The sequence below is a fragment of the Leucopleurus acutus genome, assembly GCF_964270905.1.
Source record: "Leucopleurus acutus genome assembly, chromosome: 2".
NCBI classification, from domain to species: domain Eukaryota; kingdom Metazoa; phylum Chordata; class Mammalia; order Artiodactyla; family Delphinidae; genus Leucopleurus; species Leucopleurus acutus.
The window spans coordinates 67,585,667-67,604,709 of record NC_139143.1 but is presented as its reverse complement, the minus strand read 5'-3'; the positions used below and the strand labels follow the sequence as shown (position 1 = coordinate 67,604,709).

At 36.6% G+C, this 19,043-nt stretch overlaps 1 protein-coding gene across 2 annotated transcripts in view; it reads right to left on the bottom strand.

Annotated features, from left to right (window-relative positions):
• The window catches only part of NME7 (NME/NM23 family member 7), a 265,965-nt gene that overhangs the window by 167,920 nt on the left and 79,002 nt on the right, over positions 1-19,043 (bottom strand). For both annotated transcript variants that reach the window (XM_082833178.1, XM_082833177.1), the window contains one exon: positions 13,179-13,287. In XM_082833178.1, the coding sequence (XP_082689304.1) occupies positions 13,179-13,287 (109 nt within the window). The remainder of the gene's footprint in view (positions 1-13,178; positions 13,288-19,043) is intronic.

Sequence of the window (19,043 nt, the reverse complement as noted above, 5' to 3'; positions counted from 1 at the left end):
ACCAATATAGCTTTACAGATGTACCCACAATATGGTAACTTGGTATATTAAAATTCATCATGCCGTAATTAAGTGAGTAGAAAATAGTAAAGGCAGGCTCCACACCAATGCAGGAGCAACAGAGAAGACCCACAGGATCTAAAATCTCCAGGAAAAGGCCATCAATAACCCCTCCTTACTGGGAAGACAAGGATGGGCTCAGCATAGCAAAGGAAGCCATGAACAGCTAGCATGGCTGAAATAAGAGCACAATTTTAAAACAAGCACAGTCCAGGAAAAACATAATAGGGTACCAGGATGACAAGGGAGAAAGTGAAAATTTAGTATTAGGCAAATAGGTCATCAGAAGCCCAAAGTTAATGCCAGGTTACCACGGAAAACAAGTTAATCACACAATCACAAAGCAATGTTACGTTTTTACAGTACAGGATACTGCCAACTTCTAGGTAGGGGGAGATCCTTCCTAATTTTAAAATAGGCCAGCCCCTCTTCTGGAGGGTGGAGTAAGCATAAGTCCCACTGGAAGTTGACTTCATGTTTGCAGGAGATTTTCATGAATTATACAAGTGTTATACATGTTATAACTCATCAATGGAAATCTGTTAGTTTTATAGGGAAGCACAGTGAAAAAGACTGAAAAAGTAAATCAAAACCATGGATCCATAAACTCTAACATGAACAAAACAAAGCAAATCTTTTCCCTTTCTTAAAATTAGTTTTGTTGTTTTGTATCTTTTTTTTAAAGACATATAAAGAAAAAGATTCTCAAAGCTTGTCTTTTGCACAAGTTTCAAAATTATGAACATTTATTTTCTTTATTCCAGTTACCCAAAGTCACAGTTAAGGAGATCACAAATTTAGACATCTTACTACAAGAACATGGTTTCTTCTGTTGATTTTAAATGGCTCTGATTTCCTCAGCTGGCAAGACCTACATCGTCACTCACAGGCTTAAAAACAGACGTAATGCCACAACATGGGCCACAAATTTTATATAACTCTTACTCCTCGTCTGCTGGAAGTACATACTGTATGCACTGGGTATGGGCCTCCATTTTTGTTCTATTTTCCAGCATGTCCTTATGTAGGGGGCAGCTTTGCCATCTAGTGGTTCTCAAATGTGATCCCTGCATAAGCAGCATTGTCCTGACCTGGGAACTTATTAGACGTACCGAGTCAGACACTCTGAAGGTATAGCCCAGGAATGTGTATTTTAACAATCCAGATCCAGTGATATGGATGCTCACTAAAGTTCGAGAACCATGACTGGGAGCAAGATCTCTGAGGACAAGAGAATATCACAATAACCATTCTCCTGGCCATGAACAAGGGGAATGTTATCTGAAAAGCTTATGATTTTAATTTTCAGTCCAATTCTTCCTTAATCCTTCTACTCCAAACCTGCATCATCTTAAAAAGGAAGTCATAAAGGTATTAAATTCTCAAGTTTTGACTTTTTGGCCTTAATTTCCCCTACCCTCTCTCACATAATTTTTAAGAGCATTCCTCATTGGAAAACATGCAAAATGGAAGTAAAAGGGTATATGGTGAAAGTAAATCTCCCTCCCATCCCAGAATTTCAGTCTTTCTTCTTAGGGGAAATCACTGTCAGTAATTTCTTATATATTCTTCTAGAAATATTCAACATATGTACAAATATATGGATATGGCCTTTTTGTTTTTAAGGAAATAAGAACATACTGTACTATCTATTCTATGCCTTGCCCAATTTCTAAATATTTACTGTAAAATATAAAATGTATATGTTTTATGGTAAAATATATAACAGATATGCTCAGTTTTATAATATTAAAGTGAACATATATGGTAACCTCCACTCAGGTCAAAAAAAAAAAATATCAGAACATTGCCAGGACCCTAGAAGCCCTCTGGGTGTGCCTCTCCAATCATCACCCTCTCTCCTCTCAGAGACTACCTGACTTTGGAATAACCTTTTCCATGTATTTCTTTTTTCTTTACTACCTACATATGCATTCTTGAAAAACATAGTTGACTTTTGCCTATATTTAAACTTATGAATAGCATCATATGGCTTCTGACTTTCTATGTCTTATTTTGTTCAACTTCAAGATTGTGAAATTCATCCATATTGTTGTGTTCAGCTGTTTGACAGAGAAGGAAGAACATGCCACATTGTAAACAGAATCTCTGAATGGTAGAAGTGATTTTTAAAACAAACATTTTTCTGTATTCCTATATTTTATGTAATGCATATTACTTCTGTTAATACAAGAGAAATTCCAATAAACGTTACTAAGACAAATTCCCGGCTAAAACTCAGCATGACCCACCTCTGTATCTCTTTGATGTCTATTCCTTAAAAGGAGCATTCTGGTATTTTCAATGCCTAAAGAACACAGTTCCTAAAGAAAACATTCAACTTTAATTACATATCAATGTAAGATCTTAGAGTGATGACTTTTCCTAAAGATCTCAAATTGGTTTTATATATATTACCCAATTTATCCTCACGCTATAGTTGTTAAGAATTTAAGGCATGTGTTTTGAATCACATTAACTAATAGCAGTCAGGTTAAATGAAAACTATCATCATACAAAGCCAAACACCATAAAACTCATACTGGAAATTTCAACTTCTTTTTTTTTTTTTTTTTTTTTTGCTGTATGCGGGCCTCTCACTGTTGTGGCCTCTTCCGTTGTGGAGCACAGGCTCCAAACGCGCAGGCCCAGTGGCCATGGCTCACAGGCCCAGCCACTCTGCAGCATGTGGGATCTTCCCAGACCGGGGCACGAACCCGTGTCCCCCGCATTGGCAGGCGGACTCTCAACCACTGTGCCACCAGGGAAGCCCCTGGAAATTTCATCTTCTGACTCAGCCTAATGCGTAAGTAAGATTTGGCTTAAAGTTTGCCTGCCCTCAAATCCAGGATACTCTAAAGAATAAAAACAAAGAGTAGAGAATCTGGGCATAAATCAATACCAAAAATCTCAAGATACACTTCAAGCACATCTGAGCTCTCTCCAATCTGTTTAAACTAAAATCCTTAATTTTATATATATATATATATATATATATATAAAACGGAACCACTTTGCTGTACACCAGAAACTAACACAACACTGTAAGTCAACTATACTTCAATAATGAAAAAACATCCTTAAGATTATCCTGAAGAGACATTGCAAACCAGTCCTTTGATAACTAAGCTATTCCATGATGACCACCATGAAAATGGCTGTGGAGAAATAACTTCCCACTTGGCACACACAAGCCACCGTACACAGATGTATAGTCGATGTAAGGTGGTAATAGGTTACAAATGAACTAACCACCAAAACAAGCAAGACCTTTGAACCACAGACTTTCTAGAGTAGGAAAGATGTGCGAATATGTAGAAAAGCACGGTACCACTTATTAAACAACTCAAAAAGTAATTACAGCGATCATGTGCCTTCAGCATTTTTTCATAACTATCTACTGCTCCCGTCTTTTAACATGTCATTTGCAAACCCAAGCTTTCCACCTTTGTAAGGTACCATCTTTTCATTAGATATGTGCCTTTTTTCTTCCTCATAAGAATCAACTGTAATCATATTGTCAGAATTTCAGCATTTATAATCCGTCATGTAACATGAATCATCTTTCAAAGTCTTACCACACGAGATCATGTGGCTTTTCATTTTTAAAATATTTCCTGATGAAGTAACACGATGTGGCCTGAATCCCTGGACCCCAGCTCCACAGAGATGGGTCCAGCTCCTGGGCTGGAGGAAGGAATCAGCTGGAAGAGCAGAACCACAGCCTAGTGGAAGCAAGTCCTGTCTTCCTTCTGTCATTGTGCAATTACATGGGCATTTTTGCAGAGGAGGAGTTAGGAGGAGATACATAAACCAGTACCAGAGATTCCTCCAAGGCAGAAGAATGGGGACACACTGTCTTTCCAAACTCTTTGAGACAGTTTTTCCTCAAGTCTAGACCATTTCTAGCTATGCTCAGCATTAGTTATGACATCTACAATGACATGGCCCTCTAACAGTCATATACGTGAAAAATAAGCAAGGGGAGTGGTATTTTGTCATCCAAGTTCTGCATTTAACCTTGAATTGATCCTGCTCCTCCCCAAAGACTCTGTGCATATCTAGAATCTAACAGGTCAACAGATCAATATCTCAAAGGCAAATGTGTCAAGTTGCTTCAATAACATCATTCCCTGAAAGGTGACTCCTGAATCCTAATATACAAAAAAGTTGGAAAAAAGGAATGGGAAAATGAAGTTTCCAACTTATTTTCAAATAAAATAATCCTCCTGCCAATAAACATCATCCCTCAAGTAATATACATACAGGATGTCCCACAAGTCTTAGTGCAGTAACTTAGAAGTATAAATGCTCCAAATGTATAATAAAATATGATTTGAAAGTTAATTATATAAATTTCTTTTTAAAATACTTAGCAAAACATAAACTTTATGATTCAAAATACAAAAAATGGAATAACTATAAAAGAAATTTAAATTAATTTTGTGAATGATATTTATTAAGTTTGTTGCATTTATAGTCCTAAAGTTTACAACTACACTAAGACTTCTGAGAGATCTTAGAAGTCACCTTCCTTAATGTTACACTTCTTCTAGCACTCTTTCAATGAAAATGGGTTTCATTCTAATCTCACTAGAGAGAAATGTCAATCTAAGGACTGCCTAGCCACAGATAAACTTTTCTGTTATTTTTGTTGAACAACTGCTAAATAGAAATAAACAAGTATTTGAGATGCTACTTTGGTAAAGCAGAGTGCCCTGGATACCCAAATTTTCCATCACTCCAAGAAATTCTCACCAACCTGAAATCTAGCACAGGGAACTACCCCTGTAGAGTCATACGAATAATTGAAAACCAAAAGGTGACTCTTCCTTAACCTTCCCCATGGTTGCTATTAACCTGCCACAGAGAACAAGCTAGGAATCTTCCACTTGGTATAAAATTTCCTAAGGCCAGCCTCTGATAAAGGCAGATCACCAGAGGAAATGCAGGGTGTTCCCTGTCCGCAAAATTTCTAATGAATGGTTCTCAAACTGGACATTAGGTGTTCATCAGGACAACCTGGGGAGACTATTTAAATGCTTATTTCTGGGCTCTAGTCCAGACTTACTAAACTAAGTTCTGAAGTTAGGGCCCAGACATATGCATTTTAAAAGTCCCCCAAGTGGTTCTGGTGCACACTAAAGTTTGAGAAGCACTGTCTAGCATACAATTACACACCACCACTGATTTGGGTTCGAGTACCACATTCCTACCGTGTTAAGGTCTTAGGATGCTTTATACCACTTGAGGGAAACTGCTACATTGGCGGTCCCCAGTGAATCATGATCCCTGGTATTCATGCCTTTGTGTAATTCCTCTCATAATGATTTGGCCACATGACTAGACTTAGCCATTGGGACATTAAGGCATGATGCAAGCAGAGGCTTGATTAGCACTTGCACAATGAAGATTGTCTTGGAATGCTCCTTTTGGAAGCCAGCAACCATGCCATAAAGAAGCTTAGGATAGACTACTGAATGGTGAGATGCCATGTGGAAAAGTCTCTGAAGGATGAGAAACTATCTTGTACATTTCAGTTCCAGCACAGCTCCCAGCTGAATGAAGCCACCCAAGTGACCCCAGGTATACCACAGGAGAATTCCCAACTGAGCCCAGGTAATACACAGAATTGTGAGAAACCATTTTTAAGGAACTAAGTTTGGTGATGGTTGTTATAAAGCAATAGATAACTAAGACACAACTACTTCAGGTTTTTAAAAAATGTGTCATGTGATATAATCTCTAAAACTGCTACTGTTAATAGCTAACACTTTATTGTATACTTACTATGCAAATTATTCCAAGGGCATCACATGTATTAACTTATTTATGACGTAGGTTCTGTCACCTCCATTTTGCAGATCAAAAAAATGAAGCTTTAGGAGGTCAAGAAATGTCTTCAAGGCCACATAATTAGTGTCAAGCCATAGAATTATAACAGTCATCCCAAACATTATATCCTATAATCATCCTTGCCAGGTACTGTAGGATTTTCACTGAACTCTCTGCCATTCTTTTATCTATATTCTTGTTTCTTCTAATTCAGACATTTGAGTATAGATAGATCTTTTGCTTGTACTACACTTCACTAGGCTCTGAAGAGAGCCTGCGATTCCTGATGCACACATCACAGTTGCTAGGTGCTAGTGCTTTGGCTGCCTAGCAACAGATGTTTCTTTATTCCAGTCAGGTGTGAAGAGCAAGCCCTGTCTTCCAATAATAAAAGACACAGTGATTTCTCATTGCTTTGTCATTGATTAAAAAAAAAAAACAACTATAATCATAAAGGCACACAATTAAGCCTGGAATAAATCTATTCAATCCTCCTGCTTTCACACAGTAACATTCAAACAATCAAAACTACTCATCCTCTAAATGTCTGCAAGGAGACATCAACCAGGACCAAGTTTATCCATTAAGAAGGACTTCTTAACTCTAAGAGTTTTAGACACTGTATTACAGTGCTAGAAATGTACAATTAGAATGTGTGCATTTTATGTTACGTAAATTATACATCAATAAAGTTATTTAAAGTTAAAAAAGAAGGACATTCTCATACCAATAACTTGGAAGATGGGAAAAGAAGATTTCAGTGGCTGCTTAAAGCATTCTAAAGTCTTCGCCTTTGGAAAAATTTGGACAGAGTGAACAAGTTTAAATTTTATTAATAAAATTTAGAGTTAAGTACATATGCTAAAATTTAGGCAGAACCAATTTAAAAATATACACTCTATAACAGAGGTCAGGAAACTTTTTCTGTAAAGGGTCAGACTTTAGGTTTTACTCTTTTGAAGTTTTACTGTATCTGTCACAACTACTCAACCCTACTCCTGTAGCAATAAAAGCAGCCATAGATAATACATAAATGAGTATGGCTGTGTTCCAGTAAAACTTTATTTATGAAACCAGGCAGATGACCCGACTTAGCCCAATGGCTATAGTCTGCTGATCCCCTGATCTAGGACTTTCAAACTAGCAGATAAACAAAAGACAAAGAGGGCAATAAAGAAAAATTTGTCCATCCAACAGAAGGTGGAAAGGGGTGGGGGTTTAAGAGCAGGGGAAAATAATGAAAAAAAAACTTTAAGAAAGATAAAGAAATCCAAACCAGTTATCACAATAAATGGCAATGGGTTAAATTCAACTATTCTAAGACTACTAGATTGGATTGAAAAAGCAAAACTTCCTTAAATAGGAATGAAACAAAATCCAGTCATAGTGATTATAAGAAAAAGGCTTATAAAAAAATTGGGAAAAGACATGCCTCCCTTTAAGGTAAACAACAAAAAACAATTACTGGAACTAAAGTAAGACTAATGTAAGGAGCAAAAAGATGATCACACACAACAAAGCCTCAGGACATACAAAGCAAAAGCAGTCCAAATTAAAGGGAGAAATGACAAATTCATAATAATAGATAATTTTAATGTGGAAGAATTTAACAAAGTTTTTTTCAGAAGCTGATTATCCAAACAGACAAAAAAAAAAAAAATTCAGTTCGGACAACAGGTTTGAATCAATAGCTATTTACATGTAAAGGGAGAACGATGCAACAATATCCTTCCTTTCAAACACACACTGGAATTTTTTTTTAATGAGCCATGAGTTAAGTCACAAAGGACATCAACAAATTTCAAAGAAATATCCATCATAGAGACCATATTCTCTGACACTGTTCAGACACTAAAGACTCCTAAATAACACATGGGCTAAAAGAAAAATTATGAGGAGTACAAAATATTTTTTAAAGTATGACAATGAAACAAATACTGTTCCTGTAATCAGTTTGTAATCTAGTAGAGGAAAAAGACAACGATCACTCAAAAATTAATATATATTATGCATTGTAGCTATAATGCAATGTATATGCAATGTAGCTATATATATACACGCACATACATACTAATTATACAATATATAATAGCAAAGCGTACTAAGGGCTATAAAAGAAAAGCACAGCATGCCAAGAGAACATGTCACTTGGGGTTTCTCTGAGAAAAATTACATTTTGGGGGCTGGGGGAAGGAGGAGGGGATGCACATCCCAGGCAAAGGGAAGAGCATGTAAAAAGGCCCTCAGGAGAGAAGGAACAAGGGGTATTAGAGAACTGAAAGGCAGGCAGCGGTGCTGGAGTGCAGGAGCAAGGGATAGAGTAACCTGAAACAAATGGAAATAAATTACACCTAGGAAAAGGAGATTCTTGAAATATAAAAATAGGATAAAAGAAACAAGAACTGTTTTAGTCAAATTAAACATCTTTAAAAATATAAAAAGCATTATTCCCATTTAACTGGAAAAGTTCTAAGGAAGTATTCTAAATTTACAATTCTCAATAATTTGTTATTCATCTCTTAACTGCCATTACCTTGTCCAGAACAGCAGTCATTTCTCCAGGTCCCATCTTAAACCATAAGTATGTTAAGATTTTTTAAGGTATTAAAATCACCCTTCATACCTATCAAGAACACCTTTCCACAATCAACTGACCTCAATATTCATGGAATGGCACAAATAATTCCAGCTGTAGAATCAAATAGCCCTGGATTTCAAGATGTTACCTATCCCTTCTAATTCTTAGATTCCACATCTGTAAAATGGGGTTAATAATCAAATTTGACGATGGGGATTTATAGGGTCTAAGTGATAATGTATGAATGAAGAATGGTATAAACGAAGACAAACTTGGTGCAAATCTCAACCGCACCACTTAAGAGCTGTGTGACTTTGAGCAAGTTACTTAACATCTCACTGCCTAGGTTTCCTCCTCTGTGGCATATGTTTCAAACAGTACCTACCTTTACAGTTTTAAGAATTAAATAATTCATGTAAAGTACTTATCACTCCATAAATAAGAACTGCAATTAGTAATAAAATTTTTTATTGTTGTTCTATACTTAAGAAAAGTACTTTCTAACAATCTCATTAACAAGATTTGAGACCTTCTTCTACTCTGCCCTCAGTCAAGTCATTAAAACTGACAATCCTAGGGACTCTCATTTTCCTCTAAGGGTTATTGGACGTTGGAACATATTAACAGGTAAACTTTCATTATTTCTAAAAAATTTTTTCAGTAGCGTAATGCGCAACTACTTCGTTAGGACCATTAAATGTAATCCTTCCTGGATTGGGATTCTTTCGTAGAACTAACAGAACTCTTGAGATTCCTTTTAAGTCAATAAATCAGTGATTTCATTTAAAGTTCCCACAACTTGCAAATTCATTAGATATTTTTACTGCCTATAATTTTGCATTTCAAAATGCATGCTAAGTTCCATAAAAAATCAGGGTCTTATATGTAGTTCAATGTACTTGGTGCATCTGTTATAAATTAGCTTCAACTCCTTCAGATAGAATAAAACAATCACAAAACTCCAAAACTGTGACATGCTAAGCAAAACTGAGCCACTCCAAGAATTTTTACTGAAATTGAGTTAGATTTACAATGTTAAATCCAATCTCTTTATTTATAATTAACATACAATCTATATTAGTTTCCGGTGTACAGCAATTCGACCTTATGAAATAATCACCACAATAAAACCAGTTATCATCCGACATCATACAAAGCTGTTACAGTATTACTGACTATATTCCCTACATGTACATTACAACCTCCTGACTTATTTATTTTATAGCTATAAATTTGTACCTTTTAATCCCCTTCGCCTATTTTGCCCATACCCCTATGCCCCTCCCCTCTGGCAACCACCAGTTTGTTCTCTGAATCTATGAGTCTGTTTCTCTTTTGTTTGTTTATTTGTTTTTTAGATTCTACATGTAAGTCAAATCATATGTAAATCCAATCTCTCTACACCAAAAAATGTCACAGCTCTTCCATAGTATCCCAGAAGCTGAATTATTGGAAGGAAATCCAATACAAAAAAAGCTGGGAACTTAACCAATTCAATCCGCCCAAATTCAGGGGGGTTCCACAGGGTGGACTGTCTCTTCTAGGGCTCTTGGCCTACCTAGCATCAAAACTACCATTCAGGGTGGAAATTAACACTCTCAAAGAGGTTCTGAGTAAGAATAGCTCAATTTTTAAAAGTGAGGAACTTGATAAATATGATCTTGCTGAAGATCTAGTCCTGTTTCAGTTAGTGTATCAGAGACCATTCTGGCATTAAATTTACAAACTGGCTAACATTCTAATAAGTAATTTGCTTCCTATTTAGTTAAATGTAAACAGACAACCTCCAAACTGTCTCTATATATCTTTTAAACATCTAAAATTGCTTTGAAATAGCCTCCGTGAAAATAGAAATGTTACAGCCAAAACACAACATTGAGATACAGAATATAACTTTCTTTTATAAGAATTTTCAATACAGTTCCACAGAATAATAGAATATCTGGGTTTAAAGGCTGAGAGGAAACTTTTTAAACCATCGTGACTCATTTTACTGAGGAGGAAACTAAAATCATACAATGCAGTAAAATCGTTTAATGCAGAAATCTGTTATAAGAAAGGAAAATTTCCAACAAAACTTCAGGGTTCTAATACTTCAAAAGGCTAATTTTTTTGGCCATTACAAGTGCAAAAGCAGCTCTCCCAGATTTGGCTACCACCTCCTGCCCAGTGCCAACCGTAATGGATGATCAGAATATGTAATTGCTGATCGCTGCTCAATCGACTAGATGGAAGCAATGATCCTACTTCATGGGCTTAAGTTAGACCCAGACTTTCAGAAAAATAAAATATTTTGTTCCTTACACACTAATAGGGATTTTCTTTCTCTCTGTGGATGATGGATTTTGTTAGTATTTTAAACTATTGCTTTGTTTCTAAGGAGTCATTCACCTTTAGTTAAAAATTAAAAGATGATGATATTGGTAGTAGTAGTGGTAGTAGTAATAGAGCAGTAATCATAATAGTAATAATGTCTAACACTTATGTAGCACTTAAGTAAGTGCTGGGCACTGCTTAGGACATTAATCTCTACATTTAATCATTTAGTTATCTAACCATTACATTAAGTGCATTTAAACCTTACAATTACCTTGTGAAGAAGGTATACTATTATTCTCATCTTATAGATGAGGAAACATGGTACAAAGAGGTTAAGTAATTTATCCAATATCCTCATGGCTAGTAAGTAGCGGAGCCAGAATACAAACCTACACAGCCTGATTTCAGAGGAAAAATAATTCATTTCATCAATGGAATTAAACTAACTACATATAAATAATACTAAGGACATCAAAAACAAACACATTGCATAATTTTTAAGTTCGAAAAAAAACAGAAAAATTCACCTTGTTTTTCTTCCCTTTTAAAACCTGAGTCCCCAAATGACAAAATATATTTCAATCTACATATGTAAAAAGACTGCAAATATCCTAGTATATCCTATTATTTTCTTCCACCATCTATTCCACAAACTAAGCTCTTTTTTTCTAGCTCTCGTAGAAGTCAGAAGTGAATCACTGCATCCATGTAAATTAACTAAAGGACTAAGAATTAAGGCCGCCTACATCCACATGACATTATCATTTGTGCCAAGAAATTATTACCCACAAAGATAAAGCTGTAAATCATTAAATAACTTCATTGTTCACTTCAGGAACCTCCCCAAAGTCCATTTATCTCAACAATAGTCTATTCAAACAGTTCACAATATTCCCTCAACTGGGCAAATAACTCACTCATCAAACAAAATACTTTTAAGACTTGGTTAAAATCCTTGCCTCACTGTTTCTACTAATTCTAAACTATCATATCATAAATGTTGCCCCATTTCAATCATATCACCGCATTGACAGACCCACCTTACATATCTCAAGGTCACACCTGAAATTCTACAATATCTGCCCGTGACCTCTCCATTGTGAAGTCCACTAAGACTCCATCCAGGTGTGATCTCCTTACTGCAGTAGGCAGTAAACTCAGTCTTGCTTAATCAACAAGCCATTCAGGTCTTCTTTGGGGGAGTGGACAATCAACAGAAGGTAACACTCCCTGTTCCATTTCAGCTGCTCTCTTCATAGCTCCTTTTTAAAAAGTCTCTTCTTCTAGACCACAGGTGAAATTAAATATACCAGGAAATCAGATCATTATAGAAAAAGAAATATAAACCAGCAATTGAAAGGGGGCCAAGTAAAGCTAATAATAAATTCAACATGAAACTTCAAACTATATTTAATTGTAACCACAGTTTAAGCTGAATTGGGTTAACTACACATTTCAGAATGGTTTTAAAGCATCCCTAAAATTGAGGTTTAAAAAGAAACAAGGAAAAAATGCCCTGAAATGTCAAAGTTTAAATAAAGTATTCTGCCATCTGATTAGATTTAACAAAAATTTCTTATACTTTAACTCATATGCCTCTACTGTTACATATCAAATATGGGTATATGAAATATAGTTTTAATCTTTAAAGACTAAAAATTATTTAAACCCATATAATATTTAGAAAATGAAATTTTTAAAAATCCATTCATTCATCTATTATTTAGTATATTCTAGTTTTTTAAGGATGATCTTTTAAATTATACCCCATCTCATTTCCAAAAGGATTTGGGATGGCTGACAAAAATACATTGAGCAGACTAAAGCAAACAGATGAAGGAAAATGAAGAAAAAATGTACAAACTCTCTCTCTCTCTCTCTCTCTCTCTCTCTCTCTCTCTCACACACACACACACACACACACACACACACATCAGTCAAAGAACTTTGTTTCAGATACAGAGAACCTAAAGAAGTTTCTATAGTTTTCTCAGAAAGGGCATACTGCAGACATGGTAGATATTGTTCTAGATTAGGAGTGCTGTTTAAGTGAATTAAGTGAATCACAGTCATGTGGTTGGGAGGAGAGGAGGCAGAGTAAGTCAAGGAATCAAGACCAGTAACAGGACGAGCATGACCATAATCAGCAATCCAAGGAACACCTTTTAGAAATGCTCAGATGCAAAGAGAAAGATACAGATTCAGATAGATTTTGCCCTCATATTATGTCACCTTTATTCATGTGCCTTCCAAAAAAATGAATGAAAATATTAAAATTATACTTTAATTTCTATATATAAAATATATCAAGAAAAAACAAACATTAACAAAATAAGCTCCTATTAGCAAAATGTATTGGCTATATTGTATTCAACACAGCACTTACCTTCGCTGATGGCATGGGGCTTAACAATGCAACAAGTAGTACAGCTGGTAAATTTAGCAGTGTTTGTTGGCCCACAAACTCCACTCGAAGGAAAAAATAACTCCATTTCCTAAAGACAGAAAGAAATGACTTTGGCACATGTAATCTTGTTACAAATCTGTAAAACAACTCAGGAAATGTGCACAGAATACTATTATCCAGGTACTTCAGAGAGGAGCTAAAGCAGAGGATATGGGGGAAGTGTCTGCCTCAGGAAGGCCCCAGAGGGTCCTGCTCCATTACAATCTCTTCTCAAACTCCTAGAATATTTACGTGAGAGGAGAAGAACTATGCAATTACTTTTAAAGTTTCACAACATAAATTCTTTTCTTCAAATTTTCTAAGAATGCTTTTTACAAAGACTAACTGAACCTTGTTTTAAGTCTTAAAAGAACATATAAAGAAGTATTAAAGCAATGACAATATGTATCATTCAGGATTAAAGCTGAGAATGTCTTAACATATTTTGAATATTGGAAGTAATCAATACAAAGTTCTTATTTTACCCAAAGCATCAGTTTATGAGACACAGGTCCAATTTTAAACTTTTCATTAGAATATGTAAAATTCAATTAAAAATTAGGAAATCTTTATAGAAACAGATTAGTATTCAAGAATCAGAGCTACAGTTAAAACTAATTAACTACATATAGTGCTAAAGTCAAATCACATGAACCTTATTTTATAACCAGATTCAGGCTGTGCTATTTGCTTTGCACATAGTTCATTAAAATAACCACCCACCAATTTGAACTAGCCACAAAGATGGCCACACTAATCAGTAAACTATTTAGACATATGCTTTCCTGCTTCTAAGCTCTTACTAGTATTATTTCTATTCCCTACAAAGCCCTCTGTTCCAAAGAACCATACCCATGTGTAAAGGGTCACTTTAAATATTATCTCCCCCAGGAGCCCCTTTTGATGCACCCCAATCAGTACACTGTACTCCTCCAAAGTTGTGGTTATTTTGGTAATTGCCCCCCATGAATTATAAATTTGAAGAAAAGAACTAACTTGCATAGCCGTGTAGGTCCTTTAGCATCTAAAACAAATAACTCAAAGTAAATACTCACTTTTCACTGAATTTAAAAATTGAAAGATCGTAGGATGTGTTAGTGTACCACACTGGTGTTCATTAAAAAAAAAAAAAAACGATCTCGGGAAGATGAGGAAAGGTTCAAATAGTAGCGTATATACTTGAGTGATTCTGGGGTTAATGACACTTTAGAATTAAAATGTTCCATTCCTTAGACAAGTATCTTTCTATCGTATTGCTGCCTTTGCTTATTACTCTTCTTGATCAGTAACAGCAACTACCACTTGTAGTCCTGTACCAGATGCTTTGATTACATGTTCTCGGAGAACGTGTAAGGTACAGGTGAAAACTCAGCTACCTACAGGGTCCTGGTAGGTAATCAATGAGTGAATGAAGTAAACCTGGTGTGACAAGAAGGCAGGGTAGAGGGCTGCAAACTGGAAAGGGCGTGTCCCGTCTACAGTTCCCCTTTCTCTGCTTCCTTTGCAACAAAACTCCTCAAAAGAGATGTCTTTATTCTGTCTTTACTTCTTCTCTTCCATTTCCTCTTAAACTTACAACTAATTAGGCTTTCATTCCACAAAGGCTATTCATGAAAATCCCTAATCACCTCCACGTTGCCAAGTACCCTGGATAATTCTCAGACCTCACCTTACCTGACCCAACAGCATTTGACACAATTGATCCCTACGTCCTGGAATGCTTTCATCACCTGGTTTTCTTCCCACTGCTCCTTTTCAGTCTCCTTTGATGACTTTCTCCCCTTTGGCAGACCCCTAAGTACTAGAGAGGGGTCTAGTACTATCTATTGTCACTATTCTACCTATTGTCACTCTCTTGTTGAGGCCCTCAAGTCCCATGGCTTTAAATGCTACCTGTATCCTGATGTCTCCTACATTTTAACCTCCAGGCCAACCTCCTCCCTAAACTCCACATTCATATCTACCACTTACAGACATTTCATATTTAAAACATCCAAAACAGATTTCGAATTTCCACTGTCTCCCATAAATCTGTTTAGTCCCACCCTTTTCCTTACCCTTCAATTGCACAAGCCAAAAATAAATAACAAAAACAAAGAACACAGTGGTTCTTGATTCCTCTCTACCTGTCCAATCTATCAGGAAATTCTTTAAAATATAACCAGAATCCAACCACCTACCTCCACATCTGTCACCTTGGTCCATGTGACATGCCACCACCATCTCTCCCTTTAATACCTGCACTAACCTCCTAACTGATCTCCCAGTCCAACTTTTCCCACAAGTACCCCTACCCTGCCTGGTCTATTATTAACACAGCAGTCAGAATGAAACTAATAAAAACAGATCATGTCACTCCTCTGCACAGAACCCTCCACGACCTCCTATCTCATTCAGAATGAATTTCAAAGTCCTAGATATCCTAAAAGGCCTTATGTGACCTGGGCCCTGGCTATATCTGACCTAATCTCCAGCTATTTCCATGAAACACATCTCTGCCCCAGCATCACTGGCCTCACCTCCTCACTGTTCCTTGAACGTAGCAAATATGCTCTCACCTCAGAGTTTTTGCATGTATTGTTCCCTTACTTGCTGGAACACTCTTTCCCCTAGACATTTGCTTGGATTTCTCCCTCACTTCCTTCTGATCGCTCCTCAAACCAGATATTATAAGGACTTTCTATATGCTATATTTAATAACATTCAACACCTCTACTCCACACACAATCCTGGCCTTTTTCTATATCCTTCCCCTGCTGTATTTTCTTCAGAGCAATTACTAATAGACATCAGAGTTATAGGTCTATTTATTTACTATCTGACATGCCCCCCATCAGAAAAGCTATAAGCTCCATGAGTCAGGACTTTGCGTTTTTCACAGTAGCTTCTCAATAAATAGTTTGGAATGACTGAAATTCAGAAACATTTTATTTAACATATGTAGAATTTATATGGACACAGACACTCCGAAAGATTAAGAAACAAGCCCTTGCAAGTTAGCAAGTGGCAAAGTGATGATTCAAATCCAGGTCATACTGACTCCGAAGTCCTGAACTTTTTCTATCACCTTTCTTTCAGACGTAAAAAGCTATGCTAGAGGGGAGACCTTCAAGATGGCGGAGGAGTAAGACGTGGAGATCACCGTCCTACCCACAAATACACTAGAAATACATCTACATGTGGAACATGGGGTTTGCTTTCTGCATCTAATTTGTTTCTGATTTTCTGCTTATCTTAGTTTAGTATTTACAATTTATTACCATTGGTAGATTTGTTTATTGATTTGGTTGCTCTCTTCCTGTTTTTTTTTTTAATATATAGATATATATACATTTTTCCTTTTTCTCTTTTTGTGAGTATACATGTATATGCTTCTTTGTGTGATTATGTCTGTATAGTTTTGCATTTACCATTTGTCCTAGGGTTCTGTCTGTCCTTTTTTTTAGTATAGTTTTTAGTGCTTATTATCATTGGTGGATCTCTTTTTTGCTTTGGGTGCTCTGCTCTTTCTTTTTTTTTTTTGCTTTCTTTTTTTTTTTCTTTGTGGTACGCAGGCCTCTCACTGCTGTGGCCTCTCCCGTTGCGGAGCACAGGCCCCGGACGCACAGGCTCAGCAGCCATGGTTCACGGGCCCAAGCACTCCGCGGCAAGTGGGATCTTCCCAGCTCGGGGCACGAACCCATGTCCCCTGCATCAGCAGACGGACTCTCAACCACTGTGCCACCAGGGAAGCCCTTTTTGCTTTCTTTTTAAATTATTTAATTTTTTAAATTCTTACTAATTATTTTTATTTTTTTTATTTTTCATAATTATTTTAATAACTTTTATTTTATTATTATTTTTCTTTCTTTCTTTCTGTTTTTCTCCCTTTTCTTCTGAGCCATGTGGCTGACAGGGTCTTAATGCTCCAGCCAGGTGTCAGGCCTGTGCCTCTGAGGTGGGAAAGCTGAGTTCAGGACATTGATCCACCAGAGACCTGCCGGCTCCACATAATATCAAATGGCAAAAGCTCTCCTGGAGACCTCCATCTCAACGCTAAGACCCAGCACCACTCAACGACCAGCAAGCTACAGGGCTGGATACCCTATGCCAAACAACTAGCAAGACAGGAACACAACAGAGAACACAACCCATTAGCAGAGAGGCTGGCTAAAATCATAATAAGGTCACAGACACCCGAAAACACACCACCGGATGTGGTCCTGCCTACTAGAGAGACAAAATCCAGCCTCATACACCGGAACACAGGCACTAGTCCCCTCCACCAGGAAACCTATACAACCCACTAAACTAACGCTAGCCAATGGGGAAAGACACCAAAAACAACAAGAACTACAAACCTGCAGCCTGAGAAAAGGAGACCCCCAAACACAGTAAGATAAGCAAAATGAGAAGACACAGAAACACACAGCAGATGAAGGAGCAAAGTAAAAACCCAGCAGACCAAACAAATAGGAAATAGGCAGTCTACCAGAAAAAGCATTCAGACTAATGATAAAAAAAGATGATCCGAAACTTGGAAATAGAATGGGGAAAATACAATAAACGTTTAACAAGGACCTAGAAGAACTAAAGAGCAAACAAACAATGATGAACAACACAATAAATGAAATTAAAAATTCTGTAGAAGGAAGCAATAGCAGAATAACTGAGGCAGAAGAACGGATAAGTGACCTAGAAGATAAAATACAGGAAATAACTACCATAGAGCAGAATAAAGAAAAAAGAATGAAAAGAATTGAGCACAGTCTTAGAGACCTCTGGGACAACATTAAACGCACCAACACTCGAATTATAGGAGGCCCAGAAGAAGAAGAGAAAAAGAAAGGGACTGGGAAAATATTTGAAGAGATTACAGTTGAAAACTTCCCTAATACAGGAAAGGAAATGGTTAATCAGGTTCAGGAAGCGCAGAGAGTCCCAACAGGATTAATTCAAGGATAAACACGCCAAGACACATATTAATCAAACTATCAAAAAAAAGTACAAAGAAAAAATATTAACAGCAGCAAGGGAAAAACAACAAATAACATACAAGGGAATCCCCATAAGGTTAACAGCTGATCTTTCAGCAGAAACTCTGCAAGCCAGATTGGAGGGGCAGGACATATTTAAAGTGATGAAATGGAAAAACCTACAACCAAGATTGCTCTACCCAGCAAGGATCTCATCCAGATTTGACGGCGAAATAAAAACCTTTAGAGACAAGCAAAAGCTAAGAGAATTCAGCACCAACAAACCAGCTTTACAACAAATGCTAAAGGAACTTCCCTAGGCAGGAAACACAAGAGAAGGAAAAGACCTACAATAACAAACCCAAAACAATTAAGAAAATGGTAATAGGAACATACATATCAATAACTACCTTAAATGTAAATGGACTAAATGCTCCCAAAAGACAAAGACTGGCTGAATGGGTACAAAAACAAGACCCATATATATGTTGTCTACAAGAGACCCACTTCAGACCTAGGGACACATACAGACTGAAAGGGAGGGGATGGAAAAAGATATTCCATGGAAATGGAAATCAAAAGAAAGCTGGAGTAGCAATTCTCATATCAGACAAAATACACTTTAAAATGAAGACTAAGACTATTACAAGAGAAAAAGAAGAAAACTACATAATGATCAAGGGATCAATCCAAGAAGAAGATATAACAATTGTAAATATTTATGCGCCCAACATAGGAGCACCTCAATACGTAAGGCAAATGCTAACAGCCATAAAAGGGGAAATCGACAGTAACACAATCATACTAGGGGACTTTAACACCCCACTTTCACCAATGGACAGATCATCCA